The sequence below is a fragment of the Terrapene carolina genome, unplaced genomic scaffold (genome assembly GCF_002925995.2).
Source record: "Terrapene carolina triunguis isolate 2854851 unplaced genomic scaffold, T_m_triunguis-2.0 Scaffold132, whole genome shotgun sequence".
Taxonomy (NCBI): Eukaryota; Metazoa; Chordata; order Testudines; family Emydidae; genus Terrapene; species Terrapene triunguis.
In genome coordinates, this window is record NW_020664483.1 from 13,394,407 (window position 1) to 13,416,978 (window position 22,572).

The window sequence follows — 22,572 nt, forward strand, 5'->3', positions numbered from 1 at the left end:
TCCTTTTGATGGGCCACTCAATTAGAATAGTCCCTCCAAGATATGCTGGCTAATTACCTCGTGTGCGTTACCCCAGGAGCAAACATTTGAAATCCAGGAATAGAGCCAATATTCATAACTTCAAATACAAAAACGATACATGCATACAAATAGCGTAATCCTAACCAGCAAATAATAACCTTTTCATAGACATCTTACATGCCACATTTTGTACAAGATTCGTTGCAAATATATAATAGTGGTTGCAACAATGATCTATATAGTCATATTTTAATCAGATAACATCACAGCAACGCTTTTGTTGCTCAATTTTCACCTCTGTGTGATTTGTGACTTTTTTTTATCAGTTTGGAAAATAGAGATTTCTGTTTGAGCAACTTTAGTTTCCAGTGGTAGTTTGTGTCTGGGAAAAGTAAAACTATGTACAGCGTAGTTAAAGTTGAGTATGTATCAGTAACTTAAAGGTAAAACATTCCAAGGATCTCAAAAGCCTTATGTCTACCTTGTAATGACACTATGCAATTACCATACAATTCTGCTTAATGCATAATAGTTCATAGTCCTATATTAGATTGAGCTGATTTTTAAAGATGTATTAAATTTTTTTTTTTAAACTCATGTTGTTTCTGCAAGGTGGCATAAGTGCTGTAAATTTGGGAGGATACACTGTATCCTTCATCTGTAATTACCGGTAATTGGTTGAATCCCTGCTTTAAGTGCAAACTCAACTCAAGCTTAATTATGGAGTCATGAGTGGCGCTTCCATAATACTTTCCTCACTGTTTTTAGTATTTGTTTCATTGTAAATTGGTGGCACATGAATTGCCATTGCTTTTCCTATTGTTTTATCATCATGTCTTAATTTCCTCCAAGCTGAGTGAGCATCATTTTAAGCAAGTGCATAAAGCCTAAAAGTAACAATACCCAGATTATTTTAACTCAGAAGGAACCTTAATGCAGTTATTTGGTTCTGTTTTAAAATGTTGGTTTCAGAGCTATTCCCAAAGGGCCAGATCCGGCCCTCTAATCTCATTGCCATCTATCCAATGAGAAAGGTATTACTAAGAATAAGAATGGCAGAATCGGGCCCTAAATTACTGCAGCCTCTTTTATTCTGTAGTAAACAACATGGTCACTAACATACAATTATTATAAAATTGGGTGTATCTTAGGTGGAAAATTGATGGAGATTGGCTCTTAATGAGGCATAATCAAAGTGTATGTGTCTGATATTGTTGTAGCCTCAATCTTTTTGTGTTAAGCTAACTTTATACTATTAATTTCAAGTTTTACTTACCAACAGGGAAACTGTTAAAATAACTATATTTAGCATACCTAGTTTTTAGATTGATGTCTGTGTTCATTTTAAGTTTTTTGTTAACCTTGAGACTGCTGGTCGTGGGCACCCATCAAAAATTGTTCAGTATGTGCCTTATTGTGTTCCTTCTTGTTAAAAATAGCGCTGAAGTGTTTCATACAGGTGCATAAGTGTATTATATATCACTGTAATGATTCATTCTGAATGTATTCTTTTCATTAACAATAAGTGTCCTCTCTTTCCCTGTTTCTCTAGTAATAGCATGCTTTCTACAGCTTTTTCTTTAAATAACCCTACCTTACATTTGTCTTGACTGGCTTCTGTTTACAGAAATTGTAAACCAGTTGAATGCTCTGAGCAGCTTAGATGAAGATCAAGATGACTGCATAAAGCAAGCAAATATGCCTTCAGCTAAATCAGCCAGTTCCTCTGAAGGTCTATGAGCTTTCCTCCTTTCTTTCTGTTTCTGATTGTCTGTATTTACTGTGCCCTGTTACCTTTTGACTTCTGCTTGTATTCAGCTGTCACTTTTATCATTGTGCTTTCCATCCAGTGTGATTTTTCAGTAATTTGTAGCACATCGAACAGGTAACAACATGATAGAGTCTCTCTCTTCAGCTACTGCATTGTCACATGATTGTGAATCGGAAAGAAAAACCACATCATTAAAACACAATTTGTGCAGTGAATAATGCTTAACCTTTATAACTTTGCAAAACATTCCTTCTCTCACTTTACGTGAATGTTACATGTAAAGAAGAGAATTGACAGTGAACAAATATATGAATCATTCATATTTTGAAATCAAGTTGCTGTATTTAGCTTTCTAGATCCACTGCAAAATTTATTGAATCAGATTAAGTCCAGAAGGCTACTGTGGCAGTGTAGTGGGTTAGTACTCATCAATGAACACATTTTATTCAATTCATTTCTTCTGGCTGGAAACGTTGGCGTGCTACAAAATACATTAGTTTAGTTTTGCGGTTGGTAATGTGCTCCAGTTCATTGTTCTCAGGGACCACTGGTGTGAATTTCTGAATTTGAAATGTGTTTTGTGAACAGTTAGTATCCAGGGTTGGCTGTGGCCATATTGAAACAATACTTTATTTTTTTCCAGAGCTTATCAACAAGCTTAATTTTTTGGATGAAGAGGAGCAAGACTTGGCCAATTCCAGTTCGAATCCATTTGAAGATCCTGATGCAGCAGAATTAAACCCATTTGAAGATCCTGATGCAGAAGGTGGTGAATTCATTTCACACAATCATTATTTACAGACTCGTTAATGAAGCATAACTTTTTTTCCTAAGTTTACAAACTAAAATTGTTATTCTGGTAAAACCTAACATTATTACATGTACCCAGGCAGCAATATCAGGAATCTTAATTGCCAGTGGAAACTGAACATCTGCTTCTCCGATGATATGTCAAATTGAAGCTTATTCTCTCTTCATCTAGTGGTTCCGCTAAATAGTGACGGTCTAATGGTAGGGATAATACCAGAATTCTGGCCAAATAACATATTTGCAATCTTACAGTAGCTGCCGTACAGCTGGGCATATGCCTTTTTTAAATCACACTATGACAACACTAGAATGCAATTAATTGTTCTGAAAAGTTGTTTTGAGTTGTTAGTGTGTGAAAATCACCATATAAAGTCAGTGTATATAGAGAGCAATAAAACAGTCACAAATATATAAAATATGTGAATGAAAACAATGCTTCCAAAAGGTGCCAGATTGACAAATCTGGAGTCTGAAGCCTTCTACATAGGCACAAAGAGGAGCGTCAGGGAAAATTTCCCTATGCTCCCTCTCACGGATCCACAGGTCTGGTGCTCTTGAGCAGCTCTGGAACAGTCCCTCGGAGGAACCCCTTCCGTGTGCCAGACCCACTTTAGGGTCACACTCCCACTAGGGAAAGCCACTTAGCTTTATCGCCTCCTTAGACTGAACCTCGGAGCCTTCAGCACCCTTGCTTCACACTAGGAGTGAGTCCACCTGAGAGAGACTTGTACACCCAAGGGAGCAGTGCACCCCCACCTTCCTTAAACTGGAATGACTCTCAGCCAGCGTTGTAAAAGCAGAAGGGTTTATTAGATGCCCAGAACACAGCATAGAAAGTCCTCGGTTAACATAGAGAACAGAAAGTGACAGCATAGTCCTTGGTCAGTCCCAGAGCACAGAGCTTTCTGACCCCTCTTCAGTCCCAGTCCAGGAGCGTCTCCTGCTTCCAGCAGCCCATACTTAACAACCCCACAAGGCCCCTCCTTGGTCCTTTGTTCCTGTTCCCAGGCAAACATTGTCACCTGGCCCTTCTCCTTTGTTCTCCAGCTGGTCATACCTGGCTGGCTTCCTGCAGAGGGCTGGCCATCCATGGTCTTTAGTTGCTATGTGCCAAATGTCCGGGCAATTGGAGTGGCCATTGCCTTTTTGGGCTCTCCATGGGCATGGGGACCCAGGTCCCAGACAGCTAGACATCAGTCACCCCTGTATCTCTGGGTCTCTGCAAAGAGTAAACAACCTTTTCCCACCGTCTAGTTAACCCGGCATCACATAGGGAAAACTGAGGCACACACAATATTGATATAAAATATTAAGAAAAATTCCCACTCCGTCAGACTCTCCCATCAGTGTACCTCAGTTCTGACCTAGGAACCATCTCTAAGGGTAAGAAAATAGCTCAGTTGCCATGCCCACTCAGCCCTTGAGGTCTCTGATTGGTGCCACTTAGTGGAGTGGTAACTAGGGAGTGGATTGAAACCTACCAAACTTATTTCACACAGGCCACTGATCAGCTTTCATATAGTGACAATTGTTGATCATTATCAGCCTGGGCTAGGCTTGGCAACATAAAAGTGAAAGGCAATTACCAATCCACTGAACTACCCAGTCCATGTTCCCCTCTTTGTTTCTGATCGAAGTTTAAAATGCTGTTGTTGGTTGTTATTGGTAATAAAAACAATAAACATATTTTCATAAGACATTCTGTGAATGAATAGACGGAAAGACCACTGGACCAATCCTGAGTGCCCTCCTCTGTTTTGTACAGTTTCCAAATGCTTCTTTCTTCCCTTATCTCTCCATCCTCTTTGTTTAAAGGCCCTTACTCATTGACATTTCACGCTTCATTTGGCCTTTTATAAACATGAGTTGTGTAACCTTTTCATGAAGTAATCTTACCTAACCTCTTTTTTGCTGCCAATATTATCATTTTCAGATCATCTTCTTTAGGTTTATGAAGCTTACTTGCTTCTAACATTTTGCAAATGTGTAGTGTTTATTTGCATCAGTTTTTACAATTCCTTTTATCACTATAAAATCCAGCTGGGTCACCAAAATCACCTTCCCATTGAAATAGGACCATCTCCTACCTCTTTTTAAAATGTATCCCTCTGAGGCCTTGAAGTTTTGATAAATCTTTGTAGCATGTTCAAGCAACTATACCCTTTATTGGTGTATAATTATGTCATTGTTCCTGGTACTACAGGGAAATAACACCTTATTCTATTCTTTTTCTTATACTTCCCTCTTCACCATAGCATCTGAGCACGTTTCAGTCGTGCTTTGAGTAACGCTGTCACATGTGATTCATTTTGTCTTTCCTCCATTCCCCACTGGAGAGAACTGTGCATGCAGTGTAGTGTTTTGGTGGGCTTTTGGTATTATTAAAAAAATGTGTATGCTGCTCTGTGTGTGTGTGTGTGTGTGTGTGTGTGTTTAGAGAACGCATGTACAGTTTGCACTGGGAAAGGAAGGTGGTCAGGTTTGTGATGGTTTTAGTTCCTGTGGGAACTTAGCATCTGATTCTGCAGATACTTAACTGCCAGGCATAATGCATACTTCTATGAGAAGTTCCTGTCAGTGGAACCAGGCCAGGTACAGTTGGCAGGAGCTAGTGCAAAAGCGGGCAGTGTGTCTATTGTAAATACCACATCAGTCTGTTCTTTTGTCTCTCCTACCTTTGCAGGTTTATTACTTGGCTACTCAAAATTATTGTGGGTTTGACCCTTGGTGTGCCAAGTTGCAGCTCAGTAGCAGATCTAATTTATTATTACCCATTTAAAGACTTAAAACCAACAAAATATTGAATTGATTCAAACTACGAACAGGAGCCTAAATTTTCAAAATGATTATGGGTGTCTGTTTTTGAATCCCCAACTTGAAATAACCCAAAGTGGCTTGATTTTCAAGGGCAGATGCTCACCATTTCTGACACCCTTTAAGATGTCCCAAGTTGAGTCCCCAAAAATTGAGACACAAGATCACTAGTCACTTTGGCAAATTAAGGCTATGTCTACACTACAAAATTAGGTCGGATTTATAGAAGCCGGTTTTATAGAAACCGGTTGTATGCAGCCGATTGTGTGTGTCCCCACCTAAAATGCTCTAAGTGCATGAAGTCGGCGGACCGCGTCCACAGTACCGAGGCTAGCGTCGACTTCCGGCGCATTGCACTATGGTACCTATCCCACAGTTCCCGGAGTCTCCGGCGCCCATTGGAATTATGGGTTGAGATCGCAATGCCCGGATGATGCAAAGCAGTGCCGCGAGGGGTTCTGGGTACATTGCGTCAGGCCCCTCCCCCGCCGTCACAGCAACGGCAGACAATAGATTCGCGCCTTTTTACCTGGGTTACCTGTGCAGACAACATACCACGCCAAGCATTGAGCCCGCTCAGCTCAGCTCACCGTCACCATATCTCTTCCGGGTGCCGGCAAACGTGGGACTGCATTGCTAAACAGCAGCAGCAGCTTACTGCCTTTTGGCGGTAGACGGTGCAGCATGACTGGTAGCCTTCATTGGCGATCTGGGTGCAGGCAGCCGTGGGGCTGGCAGCCGTGGTGCTGCATTGCACCAGCCCCTTGCCTTTTGGTAGAAGATGGTTTATTACGACTGGTATCCGTCGTCGTCGTACTGCAGCGGCTGTCAATCATGGGCACCCGGGCAGACAATGATGGTTATCAGTCGTAGTATGCTATTTTCTGCCAAGTGCCCAGTATTGTCTGCTAAGCACCCAGAAGAGGCCGATGGCGATCTGGGTGCTGGCAGACATGGGGCTGGCAGACGTGGGGCTAGATTGCTACACAGCAGCAACCCCTTGCCTTTTGGGCAGTAGATAGCATATTACGATTGGTATCCATCATTGTCATATTGCAGTGGGTATCAGATCGTGCAATAGACCTGAAGGCTTACTGCCAAGCGCCCAGTATTTGCTGCCAAGCACCCAGAAAATGCCGAGGGCTATCAGTCATGCTGCACCGTCGTCTTAAGATGTAAAAAATAGATTTATTCTGCATTCATTTGCTTCCCCCCTCTCTCCTGCTAAACCCAGGCTTTTGAGTTCAATCTTTGGGGGGGGGGCATTCTGTGTGACAGTTGTTTGTGTTTCTCCCTGATGCAAAGCCACCTTTCTTGATTTTAATTCCCTGTACCTGTACGCCATGTCGTCACTCACCCCTCCCTCTCTCCCTCCCTCCCTTCTTCCCCTGGTCCGTCAGATACTACTTTCGCGCCTTTTTTCAGACCAGACGCCATAGCCAGCACTGGGATCATGGAGCCCGCTCAGATCACCGCGGCAATTATGAGCACTATGAACACCACGCGCATTGTCCTGGAAAACATGCAGAGCCTCCTGGACATGCCAAAGCCAAACCAGGACCAGCTGAGGAGGAGGCGATTGCAGCGCGGCGACGATAGTGATGAGGAAATTGACATGGACCTCTCACAAGGCACAGGCCCCAGCAATGTGGAAATCATGGTGTTACTGGGGCAGGTTCATGCCGTGGACCGCCGATTCTGGGCCCGGGAAACAAGCACAGACTGGTGGGACCGCATCGTGTTGCAGGTCTGGGACGATGCCCAGTGGCTGCGAAACTTTCGCATGCGTAAGGGCACTTTCATGGAACTTTGTGACTTGCTTTCCCCTGCCCTGAAGCGCCAGAATACCAGGATGAGAGCAGCCCTCACAGTGGAGAAGCGAGTGGCGATAGCCCTGTGGAAGCTTGCAACGCCAGACAGCTACCGGTCAGTCAGGAATCAATTTGGAGTGGGCAAATCTACTGTGGGGGCTGCTGTGATCCAAGTTGCCAGGGCAATGAGAGACCTGGTGATATCAAGGGTAGTGACTCTGGGAAACGTGCAGACCATAGTGGATGGCTTGCTGCAATGGGATTCCCAAACTGTGGTGGGGCGATAGACGGAACCCATATCCCTATCTTGGCACCGGCGCACCAAGCCACCGACTACATAAACCCCAAGGGGTACTTTTCAATGCTGCTGCAAGCCCTGGTGGATCACAAGGGACGTTTCACCGACATCAACGTGGGCTGGCCGGGAAGGGTACATGATGCTCGCGTCTTCAGGCAGTCTCTTCTGTTTCGAAAGCTGGAGGAAGGGACTTTCTTCCCGGACCAGAAAATAACCATTGGGGATGTTGAAATGCCTATCGTGATCCTTGGGGACCCAGCCTACCCCTTAATGCCATGGCTCATGAAGCCGTACACAGGCAGCCTGGACAGTAGTCAGGACCTGTTCAACTACAGGCTGAGCAAGTGCCGAATGGTGGTGGAATGTGCATTTGGCCGTTTAAAAGCGCGCTGGCGCAGCTTACTGACTCGCTCAGACCTTAGCGAAAAGAATCTCCCCATTGTTATTGCTGCTTGCTGTGCGCTCCACAATATATGTGAAAGTAAGGGGGAGACATTTATGGCGGGGTGGGAGGTTGAGGCAAATCGCCTGGCCGCTGATTACGCGCAGCCAGACACCAGGGCGGTTAGAGGAGCACAGCAGGGCGCGGTGCGCATCAGAGAAGCGTTGAAAACCAGTTTTGTGACTGGCCAGGCTACGGAGTGAAACTTCTGTTTGTTGCTCCTTGATGAACCCTCTGCCCCTCCCCCACCACCCTGTTAACTCTTCTTCCCTGCAAACCAACCACCCCACCCTCCCCTACTACCCTCCCCGCTTCGAGCACCACTTGCAGAGGCAATAAAGTCATTGTTACTTCACATTCATGCATTCTTTATTAATTCAGCACACAACTAGGGGGATAATTGGAAAGGTAGCCCGGGATGGGTGGGGGAGGAGGGAAGGAAAAGGACACACTCCAATTTAAAACTTTAAAACTTATTGCTATGGAAATCATCTAGGGTGGAGTGAGTGGGTGGCCAAAGGCCCCCCCACCGTGTTCTTGGGCGTCTGGGTGAGGAGGCAATGGGACTTGGGGAGGATGGCTGCTGGTTACAGAGGGGCTGTAGCGGCGGTCTCTGCTCCTGCTGCCTTTCCTGCAGCTCAACCATACGCAGGAGCATATCACTTTGATGCTCCAGCAGCCGGAGCATCGACTCTTGCTTTCTGATTACAAGTTGACGCCACCTCTCCTCTTCAGCCCGCGTTTCAGCACGCAACTTCTCATCTTCAGCACGCCACCTCTCCTCTCGCTCATATTGGGCTTTTTTAAAATCAGTCATTGACTGCCTCCACGCATTCAGCTGTGCTCTGTCAGCGTGGGAGGCAGTCTGAAGTTCAGTAAACATTTCGTCACGCGTCCTTCGCTTCCTTCTTCGAATATTCACTAGCCTCTGCGAAGGAGTAAGATTTGCAGCTGGTGGAGAAGGGAGAGGTTGTTAAAAAAGATTTTTTAACATTTTAGAGAACAATGGGTAGACTCTTTCACGTTAGATTTTGCTGTTCACAACATCACACAGCACATGTGCTTTCGTTACAAGGTCGCATTTTTCCTCTTATATTGAGAGTCTCCTGGTTTGGTGTGAGAGATCACTCACGCAGTGCCAGGACACAGATTTCAGCTTGCAGGCAGCCATGGTAAGACATATAGTCTTTGGGCTTTTTTAACCTTCTTAACATGTGGGGATGGTTTCAAACAGTTCTGCCCTCATTTCCCATACCAAGCACCCGTGCCATTTAAAATGGGTTTGCAATGTAAAAGGAGGGGCTGCGATTTCAGGTTTAACATGCAGCACAAACCCAACTAACTCCCCTCCCCCACACACCCAATTCTCTGGGATGGTCACTTCAACTCTCCCCCCCACCGCGTGGTTAACAGCGGGGTATATTTCTGTTCAGCAGAGCAGGAAGGGGCACCTCTGAATGTCCCCTTAATAAAATTGCCCCATTTTAACCAGGTGACCGTGAATGATATCACTCTCCTGAGGATAACAAAGAGAGATAAGGAATGGATGTTGTCTGCATGCCAGCAAACACCGGGACCATACGCTGCCATGCTTTGTTATGCAATGATTCCAGACTACGTGCTACTGGCCTGGCGTGGTAAAGTGTCCTACCATGGCGGACAGGATAAGGCAGCCCTCCCCAGAAACCTTTTGCAAAGGCTTTGGGAGTACATGAAGGAGAGCTTTCTGGAGATGTCCCTGGAGGATTTCCGCTCCATCCCCATACACGTTAACAGACTTTTCCAGTAGCTGTACTGGCCGCGATTGCCAGGGCAAATTAATCATTAATCATTAAACACGCTTGTTTTTAAACCATGTGTAATTTTTGCAAAGGTACACTCACCAGAGGTCCCCTGTGTGCCCTCAGGGTCTTGGGTGAGTTCGGGGGTTACTGTTTCCAGGTCCAGGGTGACAAACATATCCTGGCTGTTGGGGTAACTGGTTTCTCCGCTTCCTTGCTGCTGTGAGCTATCTATGTTCTCTCCATCCTCATTTTCCTCGTCCGCCGAACCCGCTTCCCCGTTTGCAGAGAGGGACTCATAGAACACGCTTGGGCTAGTGGTGGCTGCACCCCCTAGAATGGCATGCAGCTCCGCGTAGTAGCGGCATGTTTGCGGCTCTGCCCCGGACCTTCCGTTTGCGTCTCTGACTTTGTGGTAGGCTTGCCTTAGCTCCTTAATTTTCACGCGGCACTGCTGTGCATCCCTGTTATGGCCTCTGTCCTTCATGGCCTTGGAGATCTTTTGTAATGTTTTGCCATTTCTTTTACTGCTTCGGAGTTCGGCGAGCACTGATTCATCTCCCCAGATGGCGATCAGATCCCGTACCGCCCGCTCGGTCCAGGCTGGAGCTCTTCTGCGATCCTGGGACTGGGACTGGGACTGGGACTCCATCACGGTTACCTGTGCTGATGGGCTCTGCATGGTCACCTGTGCTCTCCACGCTGAGCAAACAGGAAATGAAATTCAAACGTTCGCGGGGCTTTTCCTGTCTACCTGGCCAGTGCATCTGAGATGAGAGTGCTGTCCAGAGCGGTCACAATGAAGCACTGTGGGATAGCTCCCGGAGGCCAGTAATGTCGAATTCCGTCCACACTAACCCAATTCCGACCCCCTAAGGCCGATTTTATCGCTAATCCCCTTGTCGAGGTGGTGTTAGGAAACCGGTTTAAAGGGCCCTTTAAGTCGACAGAAAGGGCTTCGTAGTGTAAACGTGTCCAGGCTTAAGTCGATTTAACGCGGCTAAAGTCGACCTAAACTCGTAGTGTAGACCAGGCCTAGGACACCTGTCCTTACCTAGAAAGTATGCAGCTTTCAGAATTAGGTATTGAGTTGTTATACCATAATATAATATGATCTGGGTTGACATTGTTTTCTAAAGATTGAAATGTTTTATGAAGGCTTTGACAAATGGCTACAGAATGTTTTACGTTTACTGGCCAGTCTTGAAGGGCTTAAGAGACCCATAGTGGGTACAGATGCAGGGTTCAGGAAGGTCTGGAACTCCAGAGCGGAGCCAATGTCGACTTTTCTCAGACCTCCGTGGTTTGCCTGTGACTTGTCCCTCTGTTGCAAGGTCCCTTTCTTTGCACCATGTAACAGCGTGGGAGGCTGAGAGGAGTGTCACTGGCTTGAGGCAGGGCAGAATTTTATTTATTTTTATTTTTTTAAAGAAAAATGATAGTAGCTCTATGTTACACAGGCTGGCCAATGAGCTGGGAGGCTCTCCACCCCTTGGAGGGTGCGGACCCTCCTCTCAATGCCTCCATGAAGGTGGAGAAAGATAAGTAGGAATCCGGGATTGTTAGTATGGGAGAGAGGGAGAAGGAGAGAAATAAGAGCCAAGTTTAATTAGGCACCTGCCACTGTCTGGAAAACCCTATACTTGTCTGCAGAGTTGCCAGCTTCAAGGAGACCTGAAAATGATTTTGACAAAGTTCTCTCAGTTTTAGCATATGTGTGAAATAAATTAAATCTTTTAACGAATTGTATGGAGGGGCATTTTAGGGTGCTCTGCATATTGGACTACATCCTGTGGTCCATATTCAGGCAACTAATGGCAGTGAGAATTTGGCCTTAGTAAGGGGTGCAGAATTTGGCCCATAATGTTGAAGCTGAAAGGACTTGCAGAAACTATTTGTATTTTCCATTAAATTCTATGAAGTTAAAAACAACACGTTACTGCGCTTTAGATATCCCCCCCCCCCGCCATGTACCCCATTACACCACTGTTTAGACATGCCCTATGATAATTACAAGGTTGCCCAGTGCCGTGAGGAGATTGAATCTAGGACAGATGGGCAAGAGAGGCAGGTGGTGCTGCCAGCATGCACATACGTGTCTGTTTTGCTTTCTAAGTTACGGACCCTAAATACTGTATTCCAATTGACTAAAAAAGATTGCCTTATTTTGTGTGTTGCTGCAAACATCTGCTGAGGGGAATTGCTCACGAGGGGGTAAGTCTCCAACAGGAGTCAAAACTCTTGAACCTGCAGGAGGAGCCAGGGTGAGAAACAGAGGTGCTGAAGCCAGGGACCCTGTCTTGTGGTAGTGAGGCAGCAAGCCTCAGTGTCTAACACTAAATGAGTACATTTCCAGAGAGACTGTGTAAAAATCAGAGGTGTGGCACAGTGTGGAACCATGACATAGACATAGGGGTCTACTCTTTTGGACTCAGTTGCAGGGTTGGTTCTTGTGCACTCCCATGAGAAAATATTTTAAGAGCTAAAAATAATTTTAAAATAGAAAAGGCTTTGGTTAAAAATTAGGCAAAGGTTCAACATAAATAATACAACTTGAACTAATAAGTAAGGCTATGATTTAGTTACGGGTATTTTTAATAAAAGTCACAGACAGGTCACAGACAATAACCAAAAACTAACTACTGAATACAGTAGAGCTAAATTTAACTACTGTATATGGTGTTAGATTGCATTGGTTTCACTCAAGGGAAAATAGATTGCAGATCACATGAGATTTTTAAAGGGATTTTTGTATGTAAAGTGCCTGAGTAATCATTGGTAGTTGGAAACACTCCATAATTAAGAGGTATAGAATATAGTAATAAATGTCATATATATTCACCAGAACCTGCAGCGCAATTTGAAAAAAAAGTCGATTTTTTGTGCTGTTGATCTCGTCCTTAATCATACAAGTGTGCTTATGGTCTCTGTACCCATCTTCAGTTTAAATAAGGCTGGTACAGTTATGATCTGTAGGTCTCATTCCTTTATTGTGGGAAATACATAGTTAATCTCTTTTTATTCTCATCTCTTCTGACAGTAGCAGTATTTCAGAGTGGACAACTGAGCTGTCTCTTCTGAGACAGACACCAGTGAAAGGGCCTGTAACAAAATATGCTCTTGTAACTCTTGGAATTCAGATGTGAAAGTTTCACTGGCTCAAGGAACAGGAGTCCTGAGATTCTTCCTAAAATGAGATCTCCATCTCCTTACCTGTAGCTCTCAAGTAGGATGAACCAGGGCTGAGACTGGGGTCCCATTGCACTTGCCACTATATAAATGTACAGGACACAGTCCTTGCCCAAACACTTTATAATCTAATTTAAGACAAGACACAAGTGAGTGTGACTAATAATAGGAGCAAAGTGGAAATGAGAGTAAAGTTAAACAGTAATACGTTCCTGTGGTCGTAGGCTTGCTGTGTGCACAACTTGATGGTTCATCCTGGTAACCTCAGAAAATTCAGGCCTTATCTACGGTGGGGATTTAACTTGACTCCAGCCATCAGCGTGCAAATCCCCAACATAAATTGGGTAAATTGCTGTAAGCCACAGTTTACACCAGTGCAGTTTACACTGGTTTCAAGTGGAAATAAGCTCCAAGAAGCACAAGTAGCAGTATATGATTGTCTATATTGGCTTGTCATCAGTGGCAGTACTGGGGCAAATCCCAAGTGTGGACAAGGCCCTTTTGGGGATCTTTGGGCTCTAGTGCCATATAAATAAGGTCTGTCTTTTAAATTGAAATAATCTATTATGTTCAACTCAGTAATTTCAAAGCTCAAAAAATAAAGGGCACTTCTCATCATGAATAAACTGTGAACCGTTATTGCAAATAAAGTTTTTAGTTAAAACTGCTAGTAAAGATCCTACTTGCATGGGGTTAGTATTCACTTTCCTGCAATAATGCCATCTTGTCAGATCAGATAGTAAGATGAACTCGTGACCATTTATGATTGCAAGAATAGTGGGGTTAGTCCTGACACATTTCAGTATGGTTAACATTCTCTGTCTATATATGTTTTTATATTGTTCCAGTCACAAAGATATCTGCCAACAATCTCCCTGTAATTTCTGTTGCTGGAAAGAATTGTGTAGAGTAGCTGGCTATAAATCCCAAACTGTATTATTAATCTGATTGTTCATCTCTTTCAGCATAATTTAAATTTGTTGTAATAGAGAGAGTGTATTTACTATTATCAAAAATCTATGGCAGCAGTTCTGATATGTACACTAAATCTGTGTGATTAGTCATTAACTTGCCTAATAAATGATTTTCCAGTGTTACTAGATCACATGTTTTTAAATAAGACATGGAGGGGTCCCAATCCCTGCCACCATCATTAAGGGCCTACAAAATGTCATTTCATTAAGGAAATCTGTATAAATTATAAGAGGACAAAGAACCATTTAAAGCATTATTATTGGGACCTGAATAACCTAATTGGGAAAATCCGTTAAAAGAAAATCACATCTATTGAGATCCTATTTACATGAGTGAATGAGGGACAAATGACTAATGTGGCTGAAAGAAGTTTTGGATAAGTGGGAAACTTCTGAAAGGGTGTGTATACACTGCAGCTAGACACCCATGGCTGGCCTGTGCCAGCTGATTCCAGCTCGGGCTAGGGGGCTATTTAATTGCAATATAGATGTTCGGACTCAGGCTGTGGCTCAAGCTCTGGGGACCCTCCCACCTTGCAAGATCCTAGATCCTGGGCTCCAGCGGAAGCCCAAATGTCTACACTTCAATTAAACAGCCCCTTAGCCTGAGCCCTGCGAGCCCAAGTCAGCTGCCATGGGCCAGGCCCAAGTTTTTAATTGCAGTGTAGACATACCCAAAGTGTTAATATCCTCCCTCCCCACCCCTCAGGGGACATTACCTTTCACAGCTTATTTTTGGCTAAATAAGGTCACACTGTAAATAAAGCATTAACATTCACTTCAAGGCAAAGATCTTAGATTCCAAGTTTCAGTTCAGAGCAAGGTATTACAAGGCAAACTTTTATTCATAAGCCCCTGAAAATACTGTATAAAGATCTGCTAAAATAGTTTTGAATGTCTTCTATATTAAATAATCTTTTTCAAAATGCTTTTTATAGACCACGATACTGAAACAGCTTCATCTTCAAAACCAGAAGACTCTCACTATAGCGATAATTCTAATCCCTTTAAAGAGGAAGGTGCTCCAGAGTACTTGAACCCATTTGATGAGCCAGATCCTGAACCTGAAATGTTTGTAACTGTCAAAGATTATCCTCCACAACCTGCAAAAAGGAAAAATGTAAGACCGGTGGACATGAGTAAATACCTCTATGCAGATACTACTAAAACTGAAGAGGAAGAGTTAGATGAGTAAGTATAATATTTGTAATATTTCATCTTGAAGCAATCTTAAAGTATTAGTGGGATTGTTGGCATAATTTCAAAGTATAAATGGATTTAACCAGGGTGGTTCTTGCCCACATACACAGGACAGAATTCATCAATCTCCCAAGCATGTTGACAGGATCTGTGGGGACGTTTTTCTGCATATACCTTAGGAAAGATTTTGCCTTTCTCGGCAACACTGAGTAATTTCAAGTGAGGTAGAGAGGGACGATTGATGGGCCTTGGTCCTTCCTGTCTTGTCGCTATTGTTTTTTTCTTAAAACAAAATATGTTTACTCTTAATGAAAGTGAGAGTTCTTGGGATGAGTGCACTTTGGGTGAACTGATAGATCTGGGAATCTGTATAGCAAATGTTGAATCATTGGGAACCCCATAAAGACAGCAACTACTTGAAAGGATGAAAGAGAAACACCCTGTTCACTTCCTTGGAATTTGTTTCTAATAATCCTTCATCACTGACCATTCTAAAATCAAGGTTGGATAGTTTTTATCTAAAAGATCTGCTCTAGGAATTATTTTGGGGAAGTTCTCTGGCCTGTGATATACAGGAGGTCACACTAGATGACCACAATGGTCCCTTCTGGCCTTGGAGTCGAAGAACCCTATCTAACATTTTTATAAGACCGTGTTTGGCTGTCTTATATTCTAGTAATGAAGCAGAATAGGGTGTGAGGGCATTTTTGCAATAACCAGGCAATTTGGGATGATTGAAGGCACAAACGTAAGGTGTGCTTGTGTCTTTAATCACCTTAAGAGTATGGTTATTACTCAGCAACCGCACCACCCATGCAAGGATTTATGGTGATTATACATGAGCAATTTTACAGACTACAACTGTAATTAACTTTTAATTGTAAAGACCTTGATGAGATTTATTATGGCATGACACTTGCATGGCTCTTCTATTTAATAGTAATACAGGTGTCATGTTTTATCCTCATGTTTGCTCTGTTTATAGCTGTATTCTAGGACACAGAAGAAGTTCCATGCACGCTGATAGAAATGTGTATAGGACCCCGGGGTTCATTTTCTCTTAAGTTCTGTGCCTGTGAATTTTTGTTTTTTTTTTAGTTTTGTTGGGTTTTTGTTGTGCTTGGTTTTTGTTCTGCTGTGAAAAATTGGCATTAGGGAATGCTTTCTCTGCCAGCTCCATTCAGTGTTGCTGGGGGTGGGGGGGGGTAAAGTTGGTTTTCTGAACAAACGGCACTGGCTGCTGTATCTTCCCAGACCAAGAGTATGATTGCGCTGTTGACAGTGACACTAGACATTCCTGATCACTCACTGATCGGGGGCGTCTGAAGGGGGAAATATTAATATACATACACAAAGAGATGGGGACAGAGAACAGCAAAGACTGAGGAAGAGGAGAGGAAAGAGACAAAGGTGACAATGGAGTGGCAAGTGAAGGATTTTTTCTTTATTTTACTTATGCCCACATCCCTATCGTAAACAAATCTGTGCCAAACAGGCCACTGCAGTGTTTTAAAGGGCAGGCTTGTTCTTCCTTCCTGTCTTTGAGATTGTGGATTTCAGTAGCTCTTTGTTACAGCAGCTTTTGGTTTGTTTTAATTTTGTATTTTTCAAGTCTCTTAGGGGGATTTACAGTCCCTATTTGCTTTATTTTCTTAATGGAAGGTAAAAACGAACCCCCCAAGGATAAATGTTGTTCAAACCTAAGCTGGCCTGTATTTTCATTATTAAAATGGAGGGTGAAGCGGTTAAATAGCATAGAAAATTAGACTTTTACATCATAGTCACCACTGGAGACCCTTCCTACTTCTTCATAGGTTCCTAAGGAGGTAAAGCCTTGGAGAAGTTGTGGGGACAGTTTATTAAATGTATGGAGTTGAATGGGGGCAAGGGAGACATTTGCAGTTCTGCATTGTGGATTGTTATGACACAAGGCCTGTTTAGGAACATAGGGATTGGTATACTGGGTTAGACCAGTGGTCCATCTAGATCAGTATCCTTTGCCAGGTAGCAGCAATCACCAGATGCTTCTGTGGAAAATGGAAGAAACCCCATGAAAAACAGTTATGGAATGATGAGTATATAGGGGAAGCTTTTCCTCCCTCCTGTAAGTTAGTGGTTTGCTTGTGCCCTGAAGCCTGAGAGTTTATTTCCCTTTGTACATTTTGTATTCTATCGAATGTGACTGTGGATATCCTTATCTATATAAATATGTAACCGTTTTTTTAACCCTGCTAAGTTTTAGGCCTCAGTGGCACGGTATGGTGACAGGTATGCACTGTGTAAAATGTATTTCCTTTTTGCAGTTTTCAAATGTGTTTCCTTTCATTTTGTTTAATGTCCCCTTCTACTTTTTTTATAAAAAAAAAAAAAAAGGACAATTAGGAGCACCTGATTTACTCTCCTCTATACCCTTCATTATCTTATAGATCTCTATCATGTTCCCTCTTATTTGTCTCTTCTCTGAGCTAACTGGTCCTAACCTTTTCAATCTCTCGTCATACAGAAGTCTCTCCATGTCTCTAATCATTTTCATCGCCCGTCTCTGGATGCTCCTATTTCTGCTACTGTATATCTATTTTAAGATGGGGTGACCAGATCTAAACACATGTTGAAGACATGGGCAAACCATTGACTTGTATAACAGCATTATGGCATTATAAATCTTTCAGTCATATTTTCTGTATCACTCTTTATACATCCTGTCATTCTGTTTGCATTTTTGAGCAGCAATGAGCAGATCCTTTCATTGAGAGTGGTTTTGAGAGTAATAGGAGGGCAACACGACAAATAGAAGGATCCCAAAGGACATTTCCCTTCCTCACTTGAAAAGCAATGCATTTTTACCCTTGCATTTAAAGGGGTTTTTGTGTTTGGGGGTTGTTTTGGTTTTTTTTTATTGCAGTATGCTTCATGAATCACTCTGTATTCCTCTTGCTGTGTTCATGTTAAATTTGATGCTCACTACCAAGAATAAGGATGAGAAAACTTTTAAAAACAGGTGCCTGGTCCCATTATCCTTTCAAGAGGGCAGAGCATGGATTTTGGACTCAGTCTTGTAGACAAGATGAAATAAATGATTTTTAAAATGTTAGAACTATCATTATGAGAGGGTAGTAGGCAGGAATGGGAACTGGAATGTGACTGGGGACTTGCTTCTGTAGGGCCAATGACATAATGGCAATCTAACTTTTTTTTAACTAAAAGTTCATGCCATTAGATCTCTTCAGTGCGAGACCCGGGTTCCATTTTGATTGAGCCCTATACTAAACTCTGACCACAGCTCTGGATATCTCTCATGCCTAAGAAAAGTGATCGCTAAATGTTAAATTACTTAGCACTGGGATCTGGGATTTTTTTTTACGTTAAATACCAATGCAAAATGTCCTTAACATTAGAAAATCCTAATGGAATAAGTTAGAGGAAGCATGATTTAGTGTACTTAAATCAGGAAATCTGTTTAAAGGCATGTATAGCCCTATGCATAACTCTGCTACTAGAGTGCCCTGAGAGTTGATTTCTAATCCCAGGTCTGCCACAGAGTTGCTATGTAACCTTGGGCAAAGTACATAACACCTCTATGCCTTACTTTCTCTATTGGTAAAAATATTGACTTAAGATGGTTTGCTTAATGGAGACTTGCTTCATTGATGATTGATATCGTCAGAATATGTATGTAAATGCAAAATTATTTATCATAAGTATATTGTGGTGGCAGTGCTACAGCTTACATGTTCTATTAAGGATATTCTACTATCAGGAAACTCAAAACAGATCTCTTGTGGGTTGAAATTTTGGTCATAGCTCAAAGAGGGAAGTGTTTGCAAAGTTTGAATAAAGTTAATTTGGCCATTTTTTAATTTTAGGCAAGCACCAAAAATTACTTGTGCATTTTTAAAAATGCACTCATAAGTTGTTGTTTTTTTTTAAAAATCAAAATTGGCCAGTGGCTAGTCCTTAATAAAGAATAGTTGCTTTGCTAAGTTAACTAAAGTTAAGCATTTGAAAATTGCATAAGTACGCACCTCTTTAAATTGCACTCTTTTATAGTATCACACTTGGCCTATTCTTTTAATTCTGTTTCATTTGGAATTTAGCTCTTCCTTCAATAAAATGATTTTCATTAGCCAGTAATACCAGCCCAGAACATATCGAATAGCTCAAAATAAAAAATGGAAGTTATTTTCAAATCAAATGATTTGGTTCCATAGTTTCTATTCTCATTAACCAGACTGAATTAATGGAGGGCACTATAGTTGATGAAAGTTGCAACTGTGTTTTCTAACTTCTTGAAGTTGATTGATAGACTAGAGAAGCAACTAGCTGCGGTGTTGATAACTACTAATTGCTGAGATGTTTGCTGGGTGCCTTATCTTGCGATGGACAGTTCAGCTTCTCTCTAGATAAATTCCATTATAACCGTTGGTTATATAATATAGTTGAAGCACAGACTGCATGAGCCAATTAATATCTTCCAACCAGGATTCATTCAGCCAGATTTTGCCTGGTCTTGCTCACCAGGCAACCAAACACGAGCTAAATTCTGCTGTGTTACAAATCTGTAAATCTGAAGTAAATCGACTGACTTCAAAACTTGGGTTTTACATTATAATTTACCATTAGAAACCTAGCCTGTGTCATGCTTCTAATATTTTAGGAATCTTATCAAAATTAACAGTTCAAAGAAACTTTTCGGACTGGTTTTAAAATGAGGTGAAAAGTGTAACGTCAATGTGCTCTGCCTTTAATATACACCGAATGTAGATACAGCTTATGTTTAAAGCAAATTCTAAACAAGCCTGTAACTTACTTAATTGTAGGCCTTGCTTCTTGGTAAATGTGTTGTGGTAAAAGTCTTTATTTAAGAGCAGGAATGTAAGAAAATTAATTTTAAAATGTGGTTCCACCCAGCTCTCAGATTTCTTTACTCCCATTAATCTGAACTTTTTACTCAAGCAAATTAACATTAACTTCTTAGAAAAGTCCCAGTGCACATAATTTCTGTAATTCTAAGTAAGGTTGTAGAGGGTCAGTTAGTTCATTGTCAAAACATGCTGCATTTGCTGGCTAGTCAGAAGACTAAATTGTGAAACTAAAGAAAACATTGTGATCTCCTTAAAACATATTGTTCTTCACTCTTTATCTTTTTTCATTTTTATTTTCACCTTCCTTTGAACTCTGTAATGTTTGAAGACAGCTCAACAAGGTTGTCAGCAAAATTAGAACAATTGACAGGTACTGTTCAGTCTTTGGTTCCAAACCGAATACCGTCCGTTTTCCTCCTCCTCCTCTGGAGTATGTCCATCCTTTTTTTGTTTAAACAGTTATTTTGACATCACCCTTAGCTTTGATTTCCCCATATTTTTTTTTTGCATTTGATAAGTGCTGAAGTGAGAACACCTCAAAGATGCCTTCAGTCAGCGGACTTGTTATTTTAGTCTTAATCTCTCCTTTCACTTGGGTATCTAGATCTTTCTCTGTAATAAACAGCAGGAGTCCCACAGTAAGGTGAGCTTCATGCACCAAGCCTGTTGCTGAATGGTTGTTTTAGTTTCTTCCTCCCTTCTCCACATTCCCACAGATGTGTTTACTAAACTTTACCCTTCCGGAGTAGACTTATTCTCTGTGGTGTAACACAACAATTACTTTCTTCTGCTCACTGATAAAGAAGAAAGGGGCAAAACTGCATCAAAGTCATTTCTAAGGCATTTCAATAAATTGAGGAAAATATTTTAAAACTAAAATATTCTTAAAGGGTTTTTTGTTTTTAAAGTGAAATAGGAAAGGAAACGGAGTGCTAAATCAGCTATTAATGAAGAATACTTATTATAATAGTTCAATTTTTAAAGTTTCATTTGTCTAAAAACTGCCTACCAGTTTGGTTCTCTAGCACTGAGAGGAAAATTCTGACTGGATATGGGTGCTTAACCTCTTACCTAATGCTGGATACAATATTGTTTCCATCTAAAAATGAATTCAAGGGACTGAGGCTATTTATTTTTGACGTGTTGCACTTCATCTAATTGTATGTAGATCTGTCTTTTGGGAATTTGTCATGTCACTGCATGAGCACAGAGTTCAGCAAATTATACATAGATTTATTTATTTATCTTACTGGGAAAGTGTAGAATAGTAAAGGATGGAATAATGGATCAGATTGTTTTTATAAGTGGAGGTCTGTTGTTGGACATATTGAAAAGGATGGAAAATAAGAGAGAGAGTGAATAAATTAGCTTGATACAGAGAAGTGCCCCTTATTATATACAATATTGCTATCTATTTTACATGCTGAGAGTAAATACGTTAAATGCTTAGGGGAAGCTCTTCTATTATCAGCTGACATAAGAATCACTGGAGACCTGGCTAAAAAGTGTGAATGCGAGGAAAGCGCTTATTTTATTTAGCATAGAGAGAGAGAGAGAGAGAGAGAGAGAGACTATAAATGGTGCAGCGGAGGTGATAGTGCATCAGACTACACATGAACATGTTTGGCTGGGTTTCTTTAAAGATGTTTCGCCAAATAATGTGCAAAACAGATTATAGCTATTTATCTATGCAAACACCATTAGCCATTATTTTCCTGTGCTGTTTTGTGTTCCATTGAGTGTTCTCAGAATTATGTGATGGCTGTTTGTGACTGAAATGAAAATGTACTTGACTTTGACTGTATATATGCTGAGGCCAAGATTTTTAAACATAGGGTATCTAAAGTTGGGCTCCAAAATCCACATTTAATTATCTAAATAAAAGTCTCTAGATTCTCAAAGTTGTTTAGCACCTCCAGCATCCATCAACTTCAATGGGTTGACTTGTGGGTGCTCGGCCACTTTTCTATAGGCAGCTAAATATGGACTTAGGAACCTAGCTTTAGATACCCAGTTTTACAAATGCTGGCCTAAAGCAATTGCTGGCTGTACATAATTCACTCATCAGTCTTTTAAAAAAAGAAAAGAAAAAAAGACAGCAACAGCACAATCAAAACAATCAACTATTATTTTTGTTCTGAAAGTGCGAAGAGATAGCCAAGAAATATGTTTCCCTTCTTTTAATTAGATCAAATCCATTTTATGAACCAAAACCAAGCCCTGCTTTAAATAATCAAGTTACTACACTGCAAGAAGCAGAAAAGATGAAAAGAAAGGCTCCTGCACCACCAGTCTTCTCACCAAAGACAGAGACAGGAATGAGTGAGAATGTGTCAGCTGTTCCTGCAGTGAAGGAGCTTTCTTCTTCTCCTAAGGTAGGTTTTTCATAACCAAATGTTGTGATTGCTGATTAAAGTACCTCTGTGTGTATTGTATGCATCTTCTTACTTCAAGGGTACGTCTACACTTACTTCCTGGTTCGGCGGCAGGCAATCGATCTTCTGGGATCGATTTATCGCGTCTTGTCTAGACACGATAAATCAATCCCGGATCGATCCCGGAAGTGCTCGCCGTCGACGCCGGTACTCCAGCTCGGCTA

At 41.8% G+C, this 22,572-nt stretch overlaps 1 protein-coding gene across 2 annotated transcripts in view; it reads left to right on the top strand.

Annotated features, from left to right (window-relative positions):
- EHBP1 (EH domain binding protein 1) overlaps positions 1–22,572 on the top strand; it is a 333,194-nt gene that overhangs the window by 159,504 nt on the left and 151,118 nt on the right. For both annotated transcript variants that reach the window (XM_024199807.1, XM_024199808.1), the window contains exons 7-9: positions 2,436–2,558; positions 14,850–15,102; positions 22,162–22,348. In XM_024199807.1, coding sequence (XP_024055575.1) covers positions 2,436–2,558; positions 14,850–15,102; positions 22,162–22,348 — 563 coding nt within the window. The remainder of the gene's footprint in view (positions 1–2,435; positions 2,559–14,849; positions 15,103–22,161; positions 22,349–22,572) is intronic.